This window comes from Diplotaxodon limnothrissa, linkage group LG10, assembly GCF_057381915.1.
Source record: "Diplotaxodon limnothrissa isolate DT_005_m linkage group LG10, D_limnothrissa_male_GT1.1, whole genome shotgun sequence".
NCBI classification, from domain to species: Eukaryota; Metazoa; Chordata; class Actinopteri; order Cichliformes; family Cichlidae; genus Diplotaxodon; species Diplotaxodon limnothrissa.
Genome location: NC_140605.1, coordinates 32,586,464 through 32,603,162, shown reverse-complemented (window position 1 = coordinate 32,603,162; position 16,699 = coordinate 32,586,464). Strand labels below are relative to the sequence as shown.

At 37.2% G+C, this 16,699-nt stretch overlaps 1 protein-coding gene across 3 annotated transcripts in view; it reads left to right on the top strand.

Moving 5' to 3' along the window:
• The window catches only part of LOC146624750 (polypeptide N-acetylgalactosaminyltransferase 10-like), a 91,611-nt gene that overhangs the window by 22,154 nt on the left and 52,758 nt on the right, over window positions 1-16,699 (top strand). For all 3 annotated transcript variants that reach the window (XM_085364112.1, XM_085364113.1, XM_085364114.1), the window contains 2 exons: window positions 3,901-4,039; window positions 8,102-8,268. In XM_085364112.1, coding sequence (XP_085220238.1) covers window positions 3,901-4,039; window positions 8,102-8,268 — 306 coding nt within the window. The remainder of the gene's footprint in view (window positions 1-3,900; window positions 4,040-8,101; window positions 8,269-16,699) is intronic.

The following is a 16,699-nucleotide window of genomic DNA, read 5'->3' as shown; positions in this document are numbered from 1 at the left end:
GAAACATAGATTATCATCCCTTTTGAAATCTTTTTATAGAATTACATTGTAGTTATTATGGAAGAAAATTAGTTGTTTGAGCCTTGTTTGAACTACCACATTAAAGCATATAGAGAAATTAGAAATATGCAAAGTGAGTTCAGCTTTTTCAGGTACCCTTGTTTAAAGATTTAATGAGTCATTAATTTTCTCAATAGACAGTGATGCTCTTCAACAGCTTGGAGAAAACAGCATTGATAATAAAGACAAATGTAAACATCCTAACATCTCAGATGCATCTGGTTAACCTTCAAACATCTAGTCTACAAGCTTAAAACTCATACATGCCATTGTTGATACGGTTCTAACACTGAGGAAAATGTCTATACATTCTGAAGCTTTAATGAATAGAAAATCCTTGCACTTTCATATTTTTAAGGAAAGAATGACATAAAGGTGCAATCTGATGTATAATATGGGCATGAAAAGAAAACGTGGGAGCTAGATCAGTTAAGTTCGTCCCTCAGAAAAGCACAGCATCCCTATTATCAAGTGTGTGTGATTTATTCGAGCTGGTTGGCCTACAGACATGTGGTGCTTCATATTGATCAAGAAAAGATTAATTATATCTGTTTTTTTTTTTTCTTCGGTTTATGCAAAGTCGGGTATGAAATTGCAGGCTAAGAAAGGTTTGCAGATATCCTTCTTCCCATCAGGGCTTTTCAGTCCCTCCTGGAGAATGCTTGAGATGCTCTCAGGCTAGATGAGATAAATAATCCCCTCGGTGAGTTCTGGGTCTACCTTAGATTTTCTCTCAGCTAGGTATCCCCAGAAAACCTTCACAGGAAGGTGCTCAGGAGGCACCGTGATTAGATTAGATCTCAGTTGGTTCAGGCTGAACCAACTTTACTCTCTCTTGGTGTCTGAACTCTTCACACTATTTCTAAGGCTTAGCCCAGATGTCTTAGAGAGGAAATTTGAGATCCTGGATATCATTGTTTTGGCCACTAACCATAGCTCATTACTACATATAGTTTAAATGTAGATTTACAAAACAAAAGCTTTGCTTTTCAGCTCAACTCTCCTATAATCTTAATGACCACTACAGCGCCTGTGTCATTGCTGACACTACATCTCATGCTCCACCTTCCCATAACTCTTGAACATGACCAAAAGATCTTAAAGTCCTTGGATATACTGTACCCTAAGAAGAGATCCAACAGATGATTTTCAAACCTTTCATGTGCCTTGTTCTGCAAGCAACATTAGTGAACCCCATGAATGTCCTCTTCTTATATGTGCACAATTTAGGAGGGCACATTAAAGCTTCTTATACAATGGAAACCCTTCAGAGTGTTTGCAATCAATGCTTGACATTATTGCATTCAAGTCACTCATTCACGCTCTTTTTTTTTTTCAGCTCATATGTAAATTCTCAATAAATAAAGACCAATATTAAAACAGAGAATAATACACTTCCAATTTTCTTCCATCTATTTCTTCTTTTTGCTTCTTCTCCTTAGCGCAGACCCATGATCAGCTGAGTGACTGTATTTGCTAACATAATGAAAGTAATGAAAACGATAAATCTGATGCCAGAAAGACCACACAAAACAACCCCCCAAAAAATATTAAAAAATAATTTGTCTCTGTGTGGTTTGTATTTGCCTGAGGAAGGCTAGAAATCCCAATTTCAAAGATCTTTCTAATAACCGGGAAAAGTACAGAACTAGGTAGAAGAGGGTTTATCGCTGAAATGAGCCATTAAAGTGAGGAGTTATTTTCCACAGTTGTTACCTTCAGGAATATAGACAGATCATTTCTGCCTAATGGAACAAGGCAGTTCAGTTCATACTTTGGAAATTCTTTAAATTATAAACAATGAAATATGAGGAGAGTGTCCACGTCTGGAAATGATTCAGCAAGTTAGAGTTGCATTTTTCTTTGCAGACCCAAGTTATGCTGAATAAATGTCGGCTACGTGCTTCTTCACTCACTTCACTCAAGGTGCTAACATCATCAGTATGAATAATTAGCCACTCATTAATTAGGTGCAACAGAACAAATGTCATCCCCATTTCTACCATTTAATTGAATTTAAATGAATTTAAATTGAATTGAAGCAATCCAAACTCCTTGCTCTCCAAACAACTTTAGCTAAAACTATTTTTTCAAACTTGATGAGGAGTAGATGGAAAGCCTAATGCAATATGACTGTAGATACTGTTGGATCTCAGTGGATTTCTGCTGAATATGATGCTTTCTGAGGCTGAATCTGTATTTTTTTTTCCTGTTTGACTTTTGTGCCGATGTTCTTTCTTCTTTTGTTTACTTTGCAAACATTATGCCTTGGGCATATAATATGGTGAATATGATATAGTAAACCTTATCACTGCTGTACAGATGACATTCAGAAAATACTGTACATTTCTTTATGTTTGGATGGCAGATAATTTCTACAGTTTTATTTAGGTAGTTCTGCCACTTTAGTCCCCAAAATGCAAGAAAGTATTTTCTGCAGAAAGATACGAATAGACACTGCAGAATATTTCTCATGTGTGTTTTTGGTTTGTTTTTTGTTTTTTTAATTATGCAGGATTGCTGAGCCTGGTTTGAGTATATTTCAGGCTAAGACGAATGCAATGATTATGCTTACCATTTTTTTATATTTTGATGACTGTAATTCTGAATTCACTTGTACCAAATCATTTTTTAAATGTAGCTGCTAGGTTCTTTGTGTGGGCTTAAGCTTTAGCACATCTTGCTGTCTTCCCATCAATATTAAAAATTTAGTTCAAGTTTTAATACTTTGCAAAGTGTTAAACACTTTGATTTTACCTTCATGTCTGATATTAATCTACTTTCTTTAATACACAAATATATACTTGTTTGTCCTAGTTGTTCAACAACATAAATGATAACACTGACATAGACAGACATTATTGTTACAAGCTGGAAAATCAAGTGTTGAAAAAAAAATACAAGTGTGTGTGTGTGTGTATATATACATATATGTTTGTTATTCAAATGATTTGAATAACCAAGAAACAGGGAAAAAAACCTCCTTTAAAGCCAAAGAAACAACACAGTTCTGGTTATCTATTAAGAATATCTTTCAGAGTTGCGTACCTCATATATATTAATAAATAGACCTTATAGATCTCAATCCTATAGTGATGTATATTCTTCAAATATAAACCTTGACAACTTAAATTTTGGAAGTACTTAAACGACCACTTGAGGCTAGCTGCAAAAGTAAGTCCAGTCTTAGAGAACCATATATTAAAATGCTGAACTTGAAAGCAGAAATAAACATGTTTGCAGCCTAGTTAGATCTTATAAAAGGTGATTTTGATTGTTAGAAAAAATCTCCCCTTTTTATGTCAACTGTGCATGATATTTTAACCTCCTAGGACCTGGCGTCCACATATGTGGACATCACATTTTGGGTTATTTAGACCAAAATACTCAATTTTGCTCTACAAGGGCCTGATATCCACTTACGAGGACATTATACTGCTACTGTTCTATCGAAATTTTAAACGAATATCCTCATATGTAGCTCTCATTTTTCTTAGAAACAAAAATTAGGTAAAAAAAAAATCTGGTAATGCTTTGTTTTTACATTCATCAGGTCCCAATCAGCCCAAATATCAAAGAGAAATTAAAAGTGCATGCCGTGGAAGAGTTCGGGTCTTAGGAGGTTAAAAAAAACAACTTATCCTTTAAAATGAAAAGTTATGACTTGGACATGGACACTTTGAGTGACAGGTATGTGCTGAATTGGTTGCTAACTGTTTGAGAGGTTTCATGTTCGAGGTACCGAGTTGGACTTCTCTTCTGTGTTTGTGGTGTTTTCGTTTTTAATGTGTTATTTTTTTCTTCTCTTTATTTGTTGACCTATACATGTGTGTTTGATAGGTAATGGTGAGCAGGGGAAGCCGTTCCCTCTGACAGAAAATGACAGAGTCGACCAAGCCTACAGGGAAAACGGCTTCAACATTTATGTCAGCGACCGAATCTCTCTCAACCGCTCTCTCCCTGACATCCGCCATGAAAAGTGAGTTGCGTGTCTGTGTGTGTCTGTGTGCACTTCAGGTAAATGGATGCACTCCAAAGCCAGAAATCGAATCTTCTGAGTTTTTATTGAATACTTTGGATTTCTGATGTAGTCATCCTCTCCATTCAAATGTTGTTTTTCCATGAATGTCCATTTCTTTTAGACTGGGTTCTGAAAATAAGCAAAAGCAAGCAATATTTTCTTTTAGAATTGAAGGCTAAATTGTTCAGAGTTAAATCAGCATGTGTGCCCTCATTACTCACCTTGTGGGCCTCTTGTATCAAATCTACAATGAAACTTTGGAAAATGAAGAACAATTTTGAACATAATGTGTTTTTTCCTCCATTTTTATAATGCCTTCAAGTCCAAGAGGAGCCTGAAAATGATTATGTGTTACTGACATGCATGTCTACGATTAGATATGACAGATGCCACTGCATGGATTATTTGAACTGGTGTCTCGCCAGAAGTGTTTATAAGAAGCCAACATTTTGACCTATTTAATAAAGCCCAAAGAATCAATTCATCTTCTCAGGAACAGCAGGTCACAGGGAGCATGTTTGGTTTAGTGTTTGTCAGGGATTACTTCTGGGGCTTTGGTACACCAAGAAAAAAGTGGAATTTAAAAAAAGAGAGAGAAAGAAACAAGAACCTGTCCAGACTCCTGTGAACTGTGTGCTTCCTTCAAGCATAGACTGGCATTGTGAAAGACCTTTAATCACAGCTTTGCTTTTACCTGACGAGAACTTTCCACTGACTCTTGACCCTTCCTCCTCCTTCATGTGGAAAGCAGCTTTGAAAGGAAGCTTTCAAAGCTGCTTTCCACAAGGACTGTTTCTTTCTTTTAGTGTTTGTAGAAGCCGTTCTTTCCTTGACCTGCCACATCTCTTGTGATGACCTGTGTTTTCCTGCTTATACTAAACGTGAATCTATCATCACAAAACATCCCCGCATAGTAAGCTAATTTCTTATGCAAGTATGCACTTTATTTCCAAATCCAACTGGTGTGGATCTACACAAAGAAAGAACGAGTAAAGGTACACCTTACACAGGTACTTATTCTGTATTCTGAGCGACCACATTTAGTCTGATACTATTCACAGTTACTTTCATACCTATGAACACTCTCTTCCGATTTGAAATCACTATGTTTGAAGTGTGTTTAGATTTAGGAAGGTCATAAAAACTTCAGGTGTTTACATGACAGCTGCTGCAGTCATCTTGGTTTCGTGGGGCTGTAATTGAATTATTAGCATGGTAATATCTTAAATGAAGGAGTGTCATTGATTACTGGTGCTGCTCCAACTGGCTGCCATCATTCATCACTCCTGTGTGACCAATCAGACAGACACACCTGTACCCAACCCCTCCACCTGGTCTGCCCTATAGGCACCGTCTGCCTCTTAGTGATTGGCATGTTGTCACTGCCCCAGAGTCACCCAGTCCCAGACCTGAGACTGACACATTCGATTTCTGCACACTGAAAAGATTTAATTGAAGCACACACTTACTCCTTCCCCTTGTGGAATTGGACAAGGTTTGTTAAGATTCGTCGGCCAGCTGCCTGTCGATCAGTCAGCCTGCCTGTCTCCCAGTGTTCTTATTTGAATGAATAACACGCAGGCTGATGTTCAACACAGACATTGATCGACTGACACAGTTCACTACACACTTACACTTTCTCTCTGTCAGAGCAGGAATATAACTGTCGTCTTATGATTAACACCTCTGCAGGGGTCCTGCCTCTTGCTGCGATGCTAATGCACAAGATGGAAGCTGCAGCCCATCGTCAGAGCACATGTTGCCAGCTGATAACTGCTCTAAGTTCAACTGTCCCTGATACAGGAGGAACGTGTCGGTGACATTCTTGACACGAGTAATTAAGTATGTATTTAGCAGCATATCTGAAGGTCTTTGCTTTAGAAAATGTCACAAAGCTGTCATCCTAGCTCCAGTTTATTCTCTTTGATCACATGACTACCTTGGAACACATGACAACCATGTAAATATACATGATGAGAACAAATTTGTAACCTTTTTTTATGCAACTCTCAATTAAAGATTAGATCATTGGCTTTAACCAAAAAGCTTCAAAAACAATTGATCTAAAATGATGGTTGCACTTTTAAAACATCATGAAAGTAAATGTGAAAAAATGAATATAACACTACAATCTCTGATGTAAAGTCCACAATACCTCCTGAAGACCAACGGCAGACCAAATTTTTGATGTTTGTAAATCTGAGCTGATGAAAGAAGCTCTTATTGGATGGACAGTAGAGACATGAAATTTACTTTGAAGTTTCTCTGTCAAAAAAAAGAAGAAGAACACAAAATAAACATGTGAATATAGTCAGATTCGCTCAGCCGGTCACTTTTGTGAGGCTCCGGCTTCATCACAATCTATTAGATGTAACTAACTTAAAGCGTTCCTGTCACAGTGCCTAACTATTGTACTTGCACAGTCACTGCTTGGTATGTTAAAGGAAAGGTTTCTAGTTCTTAATGCTTCTGTTTCACTGACTAAACAAGGCTGGTAAAATTACTGACAGGCAGTGGAACACAGCCTTGTTTTTCCCTATTCATACTGTGTGTTCCACATGATATGACTTTAGGTCTTTTGTTTCCCTTTTCTTTCAAAGACTAAAACCTGTTAAACTCAGCAGTTAAAGTATTCCAAAAGAAAAACTCAAAATTAAGATTAGTTTTGTAACAATATAGACTGATGTCTCATTTTTCTGTTAAATGTAAAAGAATTTAGACACTTTTATTTCACTTCAATGTTTAATTAAATAGTGCTGAAAGTTCTACAGTGTTTTTGATAAGGCCAAAGCCTATTAACATCCCCTTAGTGATCATGATCATGACCATAAAAACTAATTTGTCTTTGAAAGCATGATAAGGACTTGTTTGATAGTTCTCACTGGATTGACTAATACTTCGAACAATGAGAAAGCGAAAGGAACTCAGTGAAGATCTAAGAAGGAGAATTGTGAATTTACATGAGGTTGGAAGGTCTTTTCAAGACATTTTTAAACAACTGCTGATTCCAAGCTCATCAGTTCAAACAACTGATGAGTACAGGTTACAGGTTATGTGGATGTGTCACTATGTCTGGGAAGACTTCCAGAACTCTGCAAATTGTCACCCAGTAGTGCTGGTACATTGCATAAATGGAATAATAAATGACTGCCTTCAAATTCTTGCAGGCTAGCATTACACTTCTAGAATGCTCTTCTCAAAGCTCCAACCTCAAATTTAAATAATCTACCAATTCTGAAAAGAAGAGTGGCCAAATATTCAGACAGAATTATGCCAGCTTGTTGATGGCTAGCAAAAATGTCGGGTTTTGGACAAAACTTGCCTCCTTACTAAGGGACATTCAACCATAAAAGAGGTCTCGGATGTTGTTCCTGGGATCTGCTGGAGCCACTCGTCTAGCTTTGCGGTCACTCCATAGAGTGCTTTGATACCACTGGGACCACTGTTACCTTCGCCCTCCACATCTTCTCGAGCTCTTCTCTGAGCCCTTGGTACTTTTCCAGCTTTTTGTGTTCCTTCTTCCTGATGTTGCTGTTTTTCGGTATTGCTACGTCTATCACTGTGGTCGTCTTCGTCTGCTTGTCCACCACTACTATGTCCGGAGTGTATTGGAAAGCAGTCCTTGAAATTGTTTTCTGCTGTTCTTTGTTTTCTTCTTACTAAGAGGTGAACAAATGCAATTGTCTCTGTAATAGCAGATGATAGAAAGGGAATTGAGTTGAGCTTTCAGAGAAAATTGCACCTGTATTTCAGTGAAATGAGTAGAGCTGCCATCTGCTCACCATGCCCATACACATTCATTTGAGTGCTGATATATATACATGTTCTTTGTGACCTGAGATGTACTGAAGAGACAAGTGTGCAAGAAAAAGAAAAAGAAAAAACAGAATGATTCCAGGCAGTATGCAGGATATGAATAAGATGCTCTTGTCCTTTCTTGAATACGCTGTGTTTATATATGTATTTGCAAGTGTGCTACATCTATTTCTATTTTGTCTGTGTACGTGTGTGTGTGTCTAGCTGCAGACAGAAGCTGTATGCAGAAAAGCTTCCCAACACCAGTATCATCATCCCTTTCCACAATGAGGGCTGGTCATCTCTGCTAAGGACTGTTCACAGTGTGCTCAACCGCTCTCCCCCGCAGCTCATCACAGAGGTCATACTGGTGGATGACTTCAGTGACAAAGGTAGTGAGAGCTTCTCTAAACTCTGAAAGGTTACAAAGAACACTAAGCTGTAAAAGCCCGATATACCGTGCTGTGGGAAAGGATTTGCCCTCTTTCTGACTTTGTTTCTTACATATTTCTCACACGTGCAGTAAATGCAGTATTTTAATGAAGGTTTCATTTTCTTTTAGAGAAAAAAAGCTCTAGAAACCTGCCTGGTGCCACATGGAAAAAATAATAGAAAACCCGGAAATATTTCTAGAACTGAAGAGAAAAATCTGTCTATGAAAAGATGTCTGTAAAAGTTGCTAATCTGGTAAAAAGCCTACCCTCAATCTTACTTGTCTGCATGGGAATGAAACATGGAACTTGGGAGTTTACATACAATCTTTCACCTTTTTTAACACATGAATGGGAGTATCGAGTCGAGATGTTGTCCCCAGTTCCTTTTTCTAGACTATATGTAACAGATACTTTCTTATAACTTTTCTGTATTTTTGGTCAGAGTGTGCACACCAACTAGCCTTCTTTGAAAGGCCAGATGATAAAGATGATAAAGCAGATGATAAAGATGCTGGTTAGATGAGATGGTTAGAGATCACGATATCCCTCAACTGTCTGAAATGTTATGTTTTCACATATTTCTCAGATAATATCCTGAAGATTTTAAGGCTGCAAAGCAGCTTCCTTGAGCAAGACACTCCATCTTAAAGATCAACCAAACAGTGTTTTGGTATTTGTTCTACTGTCATAACTCTACCTCAGTTATGCATTGATGTAGTTCCCAGCAAATACCGAATAGTTCCTGTTCCTAATGAACATCTGTTCACCCGTACAACATAAGGTTAACACATGATTGTGATTACATTCTTATAGAATGTCTTCATTTAAACTTATAATTGGCATAGGATTAGCAGTATACATTTGGCTTTGAATGTTTCTTCAACAGCTATTTGCGGTAAATGTGTTCTGCTTATCATCGCATAGATTAAGGTGTCTGTGTGTGTGTCTGTGTATGCATTTCTGTGTGTTTCCTCTCACTCTTTCATCAGGCCTTTTAAAGTGTTTAACTCCTTGTTAATTAGCGCTCTTTGTCACGGTCCTTCGTCGAAGGATGTGTTTACCTCTCGTCTCCACGGTAATGAGATGTTCTGCTGCCTCAGACTCATTTAAAGGTTACCACCCATCAGAGCTCCGAGACTAAACCCTCCTCCTGCTGCTGCCAAGTGGAGTGGAAACAATAACGATTTCAATGTTCACGTTTCTGGACGCTTAAGTCATTTCAATCAAAAGTGTTATTGTGCTCAAATATTTGTATAGGTAAATTAAATGTTGAGTGGATTTCAAGCCTTCGAGTTTTCCAAAAGATGACACATAATTAGAACCATTCAAAATCATCAGTAGTCCTAATTTCAGTTTGGCAGGAACATGTTTTTTCAAACAAAATCAAGATGTCCTCATAAATAATGCAACACACATATTTGTGATTGCGCTGTTTCCTTGTAACCTAAGAAGCCAGAGCAGCTGAACATCCAAAAAGCAAACAGAAACTGAAATCACTCCATTTTCAGGGTCAAGCTACCCACAAGACGCTCCACGAGGTCCTCTGTCAAGGCCCTGTGGTTTTATTATTTATTTATTTATTTTTGGTGTAGTCTGGCTAATCAATGTTACAGATGCGCAGCTGTACAAACTCCATTGTGTATAAAGCTATTGATGGATCAGTATCCATTTGTTTTGATACATGTTGAAGTTGTGTTCCAAAACATATGGCTAAACAATAAAAACCATACTGGTGTTTTGTTGTGATACAGCTATTCAGAAAAAAAGATATGATAAGATATTTTTTTTTGAATAAGTGAAGCAGTACATTAAGACTGTCTCTTAGAAGCCCTTGTAAATTGGTTTTTAATTTTAAATTGACTTATAACAATCCAGTGAAGTAAACTTTGAAGTAAAATATGTAATAGATACATACAAAACATAGAATAGCTAAGACCTTAAATGTGTCCTATATCATTCCCCTCACACAACCTGACAGGTGGGAAGCAAAAAAATTTAGTTTTGTGAAGGGAAAAAAATGGGATGGGTGTGAGCGCTCATGTCATCAGGATTGATGGGAAAACATTACACAGCCACGGGGAAGGGTTTTAACCTCTGCAGACCGTCTGCTCTGACGTTCCTTCTAACCACTACTGTCATTTGATAAGAAATGAGTTTGGCAGCAATTAAGGCTTAAGAGGCATGAGGCCAAAGTGAACTTCAGTTGCTTCAGGTTTCTGGTTGAGTAGTGTTACAATGTCAAAGAGAGTAATCCTGGACCGATTCTGTGCACACACGAAACGGTGTCAAGCTTTAAACCCTCGTATACAAAAAAATATATATGGAGAGGAGGAAGAGGAAAAGTCATTTAGTCTGAAGTAAGTGTGGTTCAGACTTATAAGGTAGTTATTAATTTCTGGTTCACACATTAATTTTATGAAGCTCAAAAATAACTCAAACTAAAAATGGAGGATGAATCAATGATACCCACGTCAGGTGTTTTGTAATCGCATGTGTATGGATGAATGTCAATTGATTATTGTTAAAGTGAGTATAAAGTAAGTTTGAGGATTTGTGTGGTAAACATGGCACTTAAAAATAAGAGAAAGTGTTCCTAAAGAAGGCACAAACAAAATAAATGAATAAAAAATGAAAAGTGTGAGTCAAATCACAGTCCGGGGTGTGTGATACCTGTTCACATCACACTCCCCACGCAAGGTTTGCTCATTTTATATTCTTTTTTTATTCACCAACTTAAGTGTGGTAAAATTAAAAAAGCAATTATTGAACAAGGTTAAAATGATGTTCAAATCCTTCCCATCACGTTTGGGTCATAGGCTACAACAACACACACATACATAATTTATGATTTTGTTGAGTGGGAGGAAAGGATGTGGAAGTTATTCTCCGATCACCAATTTTCATCTGAATGAAGGAATAAAACAGTTCAGCTCTGTCCACTTGTTGGTTAACAATGATAATTTTAGTAATAATACACATTTAAAAATAATCATAACAATTATCTAAAAACTGAAACTATTTTTGGTAGCAGTTTGCAAAAATTAGGTTGAGCTACTTTAAGGGTTTTTAGCCGGTTTAATGAGGTTGTATATAGCACAAGTATGACTTTAAGACGCGTAGAAAGGCAAAGTTAACTCATCCTTATAGCTTTTTTTTTCGGCTTCCTGTTTTGAAAATTGATAGGAAATACAAGGGGATCTAATTCTCATTCACCAAATAGTAGCCAATCAGTCTGCATGAAGGTATAAAATACACACTCACAAACAGATGGTATGAAACCCTCCAGGTGAGTTCTGTTGATGCCGAGTTACCTCTCTATGCTTAACGGCAGCTACAGAGCCTGCAGTCATACTAATGTGGTTACTTCAGTCTGTACCAGCATTTCTTGTAACAGTTATCCTGAGGCAAATTAAAACATGAGGAGGCAGTTATTTTTAACACTTTGAAGTTTGCCTGCAAGGTGTGTAAGATTACACATGTTGTAATTATAGAAATGACCCCCAGTTTATATTAATGCAATCATTAAAGGATCTCCCTCAGCCTTATTTTCCACATGAGATTATCGCTCTCTTATCAGTCTGCTGCAGATGTTTGTAGTTGTTTACAGTCTTCCAAGTCACTTTTGCGTTGACCAGTTTTCAAATATGAGTGGTAAGCTCATATTTTATATATGTATATAATTTGAAGAAACTAGAAGTAAAAGGTAAAAGAATTCGTGGTCATATAATTGAAATCCAGCAAAGAACAAGTAGTTCCCAGTAGTCCAGTTCCTTGGAATTGTGAGCCTGCTTGCCTTTCAATCCCACTTATTGGTTCTTGCACTTGGGCTACAATCATCTGATTTCAGTTTGTGTATCAGAGGAGGAAAATCCAGTTGTTAAATGAAGACGTAAAATCCCTGCTTCTGGGGCCAAACTACACTGCATTCATTAGGGATTAAGGATGTTGTCTTTTTAACGTGTTTTAACGCTTGTATCTTGTTCTATTTAATCTGAACAAGGCCCTAAAAGTAGTCAGTGATCACTGTTGGCCTCTCTGGGTTTTTATTATCATCACTATCAATTTGAAGTACGTTTTAAAGCCCAGTTTTTAGTTACTTCTACAAAGTAACTACAGCCCATCTGCTCATGGTTTGCCAGACATTAAATATTTGAACTGGTCAGAAAGGAATCATTCTGAGGCTAGCAAGGATTTGAATGGATACATGAAGCTGAGGATCAGGAGTTTTTCATAGCATGTAATTCAAACCATGCAGCAGTATATTAATGTTTTGTGGATGGACTATTTCAGTTCTCCTGACTGAAATTTGGTGTGTTTTCAGCATCTTTTTCCTGCCATGCGAACCATGCAATTGCATTTAATCATAGCTCAAAAAAGTTAGCATTCATCCTCTAGCTTCACTATGCTAATGTGTTTATTATATTATCCTAACTCGCCACCACTTTACACACCCTTATTATTAGCTAGCCTAACTTCAGTAACCCTACAAACATCACTGTTGCTTAGTTTTCTGTCTTCATTTATGTCCAAAGTGATAGCAGAGCTGTACGTTTTAGTTTTCACAAATCCCTCAGTCAGAAGTTGTATATCATCTTTAGATGGAAACTAATAAGCTAAATCGTTAAACTTCATAAATTTTCATGGATGCCTGGATGTTAAAACTTTATTGTTACACTTGGTAGAGCAACCGCAGTGATCAATATATTAAAGATGAAAGAATTCAGAGGTTTTTTTTTTTTTTTTTTTTCTGTCTCAGTGATCGCGTAGTGTTTGAGTTTGGGAATTGAAGAGGAGTTTGGACCCAGAAGTGATGTTAGACTTAAGTGCTGGACAGCGTGGAGATCAACATTACTTTTATTTTAATTGCACAAAAAGAAGAGAATGCAAACAGTTGCACAACAGTTAGAGTTACACAACTTCTGTTCCCTGTAAGCACCATCACAAACATGCTAAGGTAGCTAGAAAGCATGCTAAGCTAGCCAAGAACCCAGAGTGACAAAGCTGAGTGAATGCTGAGTGAAGCCCAACAGCCAGACACTGAACTTCAACAAGTAACAAACTGATGAGCAGTCAGGCTGCAGGCTCCATTTCTACCTGTTCATGTTTCTATAGTAGAATCACTGTGGTGATCGCTTTGAAGTCTCTTTGTGCTAGTTTTCATCTTTGCTTTGTGCTGTCGGTTTTGTGTAATACAGAAACTGAGAAAAATCATATATGTGTCCTCATTAGAATAAGGATTTTTACTTGTGTGTAGGAACATAGCCTATAGGTTTATATTGTTAAATGGTAATTATAAGGCAGTTTGTTGAGGTCATTTTACAGAGTAAGTAATTTAGTGAATAGTATAAAGAATTAGCTTATCCTGAGAGTAATTAAATACCCAAATGTATTACTTTTAAAACAAGTGTTCTGTGTAATATATGTAATAATTACTTTTTTGAGTAATGATATTGGGATAACATTTTGCTATGAGGCACTACAAGATATGACAGAGCCTCATCATTCACCAGTTTCATTTTTAATTCTGCCTTTTATAGTAGATAGAACAAATATAATCTCATTCCAGGCTCAGTATTCTCATTCCAGCATTGTTAGGAAAACTGATAAATTGCAATGGTCCACCCTAATCTAATCACTAAACAGCATATGACATCAAAATAGCTTATGGACTATTAACACTGTGAAATTTTTCCATTTAGAGTTATAAAGGATAAAAGAAGACCTCCAAGCAACTCTCACGAGTTGTGCACTAATGCCAGCATTAGCTGCCATCTGTTTCATGGCACAATAACTTCTTTTTGTCAGGTGGCATTTATGTTGGAGAGGTATCATAGCAACAAGAGGTCCAGTGGTATGGTTAGAAATTGGGTGTGAGGGTGAAGGAAAGCACCATTTCACTTTTTTGAAACTGCCAAAACTTAACTGCCTTCCAAGGAAAAGGTAAATTTCCATGAAATAACCCCCTGCTATCAAATAGCAGTGAAAACATCAAGAGGCAGCACCTTCATTTTCTTTTTATTCCCTTAGTTTCCGCCCTGAAGCAGATTTTGTGCTAAAGCATATGTTACCTTCCTTGTATATGGCCTTACCCATTGTGAGGGAGCCAACCTCCAGTCTCTCCTCTCTTGAATTTCTTATTTTTAATTTAATTTAATTTAATTTTTAATTTAATTTTTTTATATCTATTTTTTACATTTCTTCAGATTTCAGTTGAGGACAGCGCAAAAATGACCCCCCCGCAAATCAACCTCTGCCTCTCTCAACCTCTCATTGTTACCAGTCCAGTATATCCAGTCCAGTCCAGTAATTGTATAAAATGTGACTAAAATAAAAAAAATGCAGTAATTTGCAGAGCATATAAATATTCATCTAAAAGATCATCTTTGACAGGCAGATTTTCTCTGAAGAAAAGATGTGCGGAAGTTCACCAATCTGCATGTGCACCCAAACAATGTTAAAGGATATCTGAATAATGTCCTTCAATGTAAAATTGTGAAGAGTCTGAGAATCTGGAGAAATATCTGCACACAAGGGTCAAGGCCAGAAATCAAAATCGGATGCCCGGGATCGTCAGGCCCTCAGTCGGCACTGATTTTTTTGGGGGTATTTTTGTTTTGCTTTAGTATAAGCTCTGCTTATTTCATCAGGACAATGCTAATCCACAAAAAATACTAGACTACAACAGAGCACAAAAACTTACCTAGAATAGGTCCACATGTGGCTCATGTCTGGGATTAAGTAACCACACGGTGGTGGCTAAGGCTAAAAGCTAATCAACATAAAAAGTCCATATAGTTACATTATCATTAGAAGTACTGAGTCAGATGGATTCCGACATGATTATTTCAACATTGGAAATCGATTCAATTCTCCAACTGTAACAAAGTTCAACAGTTTCACCTCTGCTGTGTAAAGATGGTTTCACTCAGTAAAAGGTTGAATTATGTCGCTTGCAGCTTAGCATTTGCGGTTGAGCATGAGCGATGAATGCTGCTGGTGGAGCCCAAGTCATTTCACGGATTTATGGCCAGACATGGCAGGGAAAGTAGCTGTAACTTGTCTCTCTCTCTCCCTCTTTTTCTCCCTCATTTTCTCTCTCTCTCTCTCTCTCTCACACACACACACACACACACACACACACACACACACACACACACGCAGAGAAGAACAAAGAGCTGCCTCCGTTCTCCTCAGATCAAGGAAGAGAATCTATGGAAGACAAAGAGAGGAAATGCATGTACAGTATGTCTGCTATATGTAAGCATTACAATGTAGAGCTGTTAGATCAAATCAACAAAGCTCCTAAATCTGTCTTTATTTCCAACTGTAGTCACCATTACAGCCTAAGGGTCAAGCCCCACCTCTGCTTTTCATTCTTGGACTCTTCATTTGGCTTTCTAAAGCTTTCTAAAAAGACAGATTGCATTTGTTAGGGCTAGGTTCTATTTTTATGTTTGTTTTTGTAAGTGAAGCAAAAATTATATCTCTTTATAATTTGCATAGTCATTTTTGAGAGCATAATTACTTCAGTCAGAAATAACAGGCCCGAGATGTTTCAAATTGTTAGAGAGGTGAAATGAATCTTTCGTGGAGAGTTCATCAGATATACAGGAGACATCTATCTCCAGATACACATAGATTTTTGATGAATATAAATGCAGACTATATCGATCATCTTTACACATGCCACACTGTTCTGATTAAGTGGATGTGCATCAATGCAAGTTATTATCTGGCAGTATTTCAATAGGAGAGACTATTTTAAAGTAAAAATATCCATCAATATAACTTTTCAGTAGGTAACTGGAATCTGATGCGATGCAACATTTTAGAACAGAATCGCATTTGAAGGCAGGACCAAAGGGAAATTTGGATGGGACGCCCCTGATAGCCTGTGTGATTTTTAGATGGAGATGAGGAGGGTTGTATGACAGACAAGCTGTAAGGAAAGGGCTAATTGGCTCACAAGGAGAGGTGACATACAGTGTTGAATGACTTTACTTGATAGCATGGAAATTGGGAATAATAATAAAAAATGTATCCATAAATTTAACTCATATCTCCAAGAGGAATGAAGATGGAATATGAGAAAACAACTCTTCCTGCTTGCATATGTGTAAAAAAAACTACCTGAATTACATTGAGTGTAACTGAGTTTCCCCATCAATGGTCATGACAATTTACATATTAATGTTTAAGAAACTGATCTCACACCCCACTGTTTGTTAGTGGTTCTAGTTTCAGTTTATAGCTTTTCAGTTTTTAGTTACAAAGTACCGTAATGTCCATAATATCATTGAAAAAACTTTTGGTAATTTTCAATATTGCCACTGGTTCATGACTTACGCTATTTTGACCTAAAACCAAACAACCAATGGGTTATAATGGG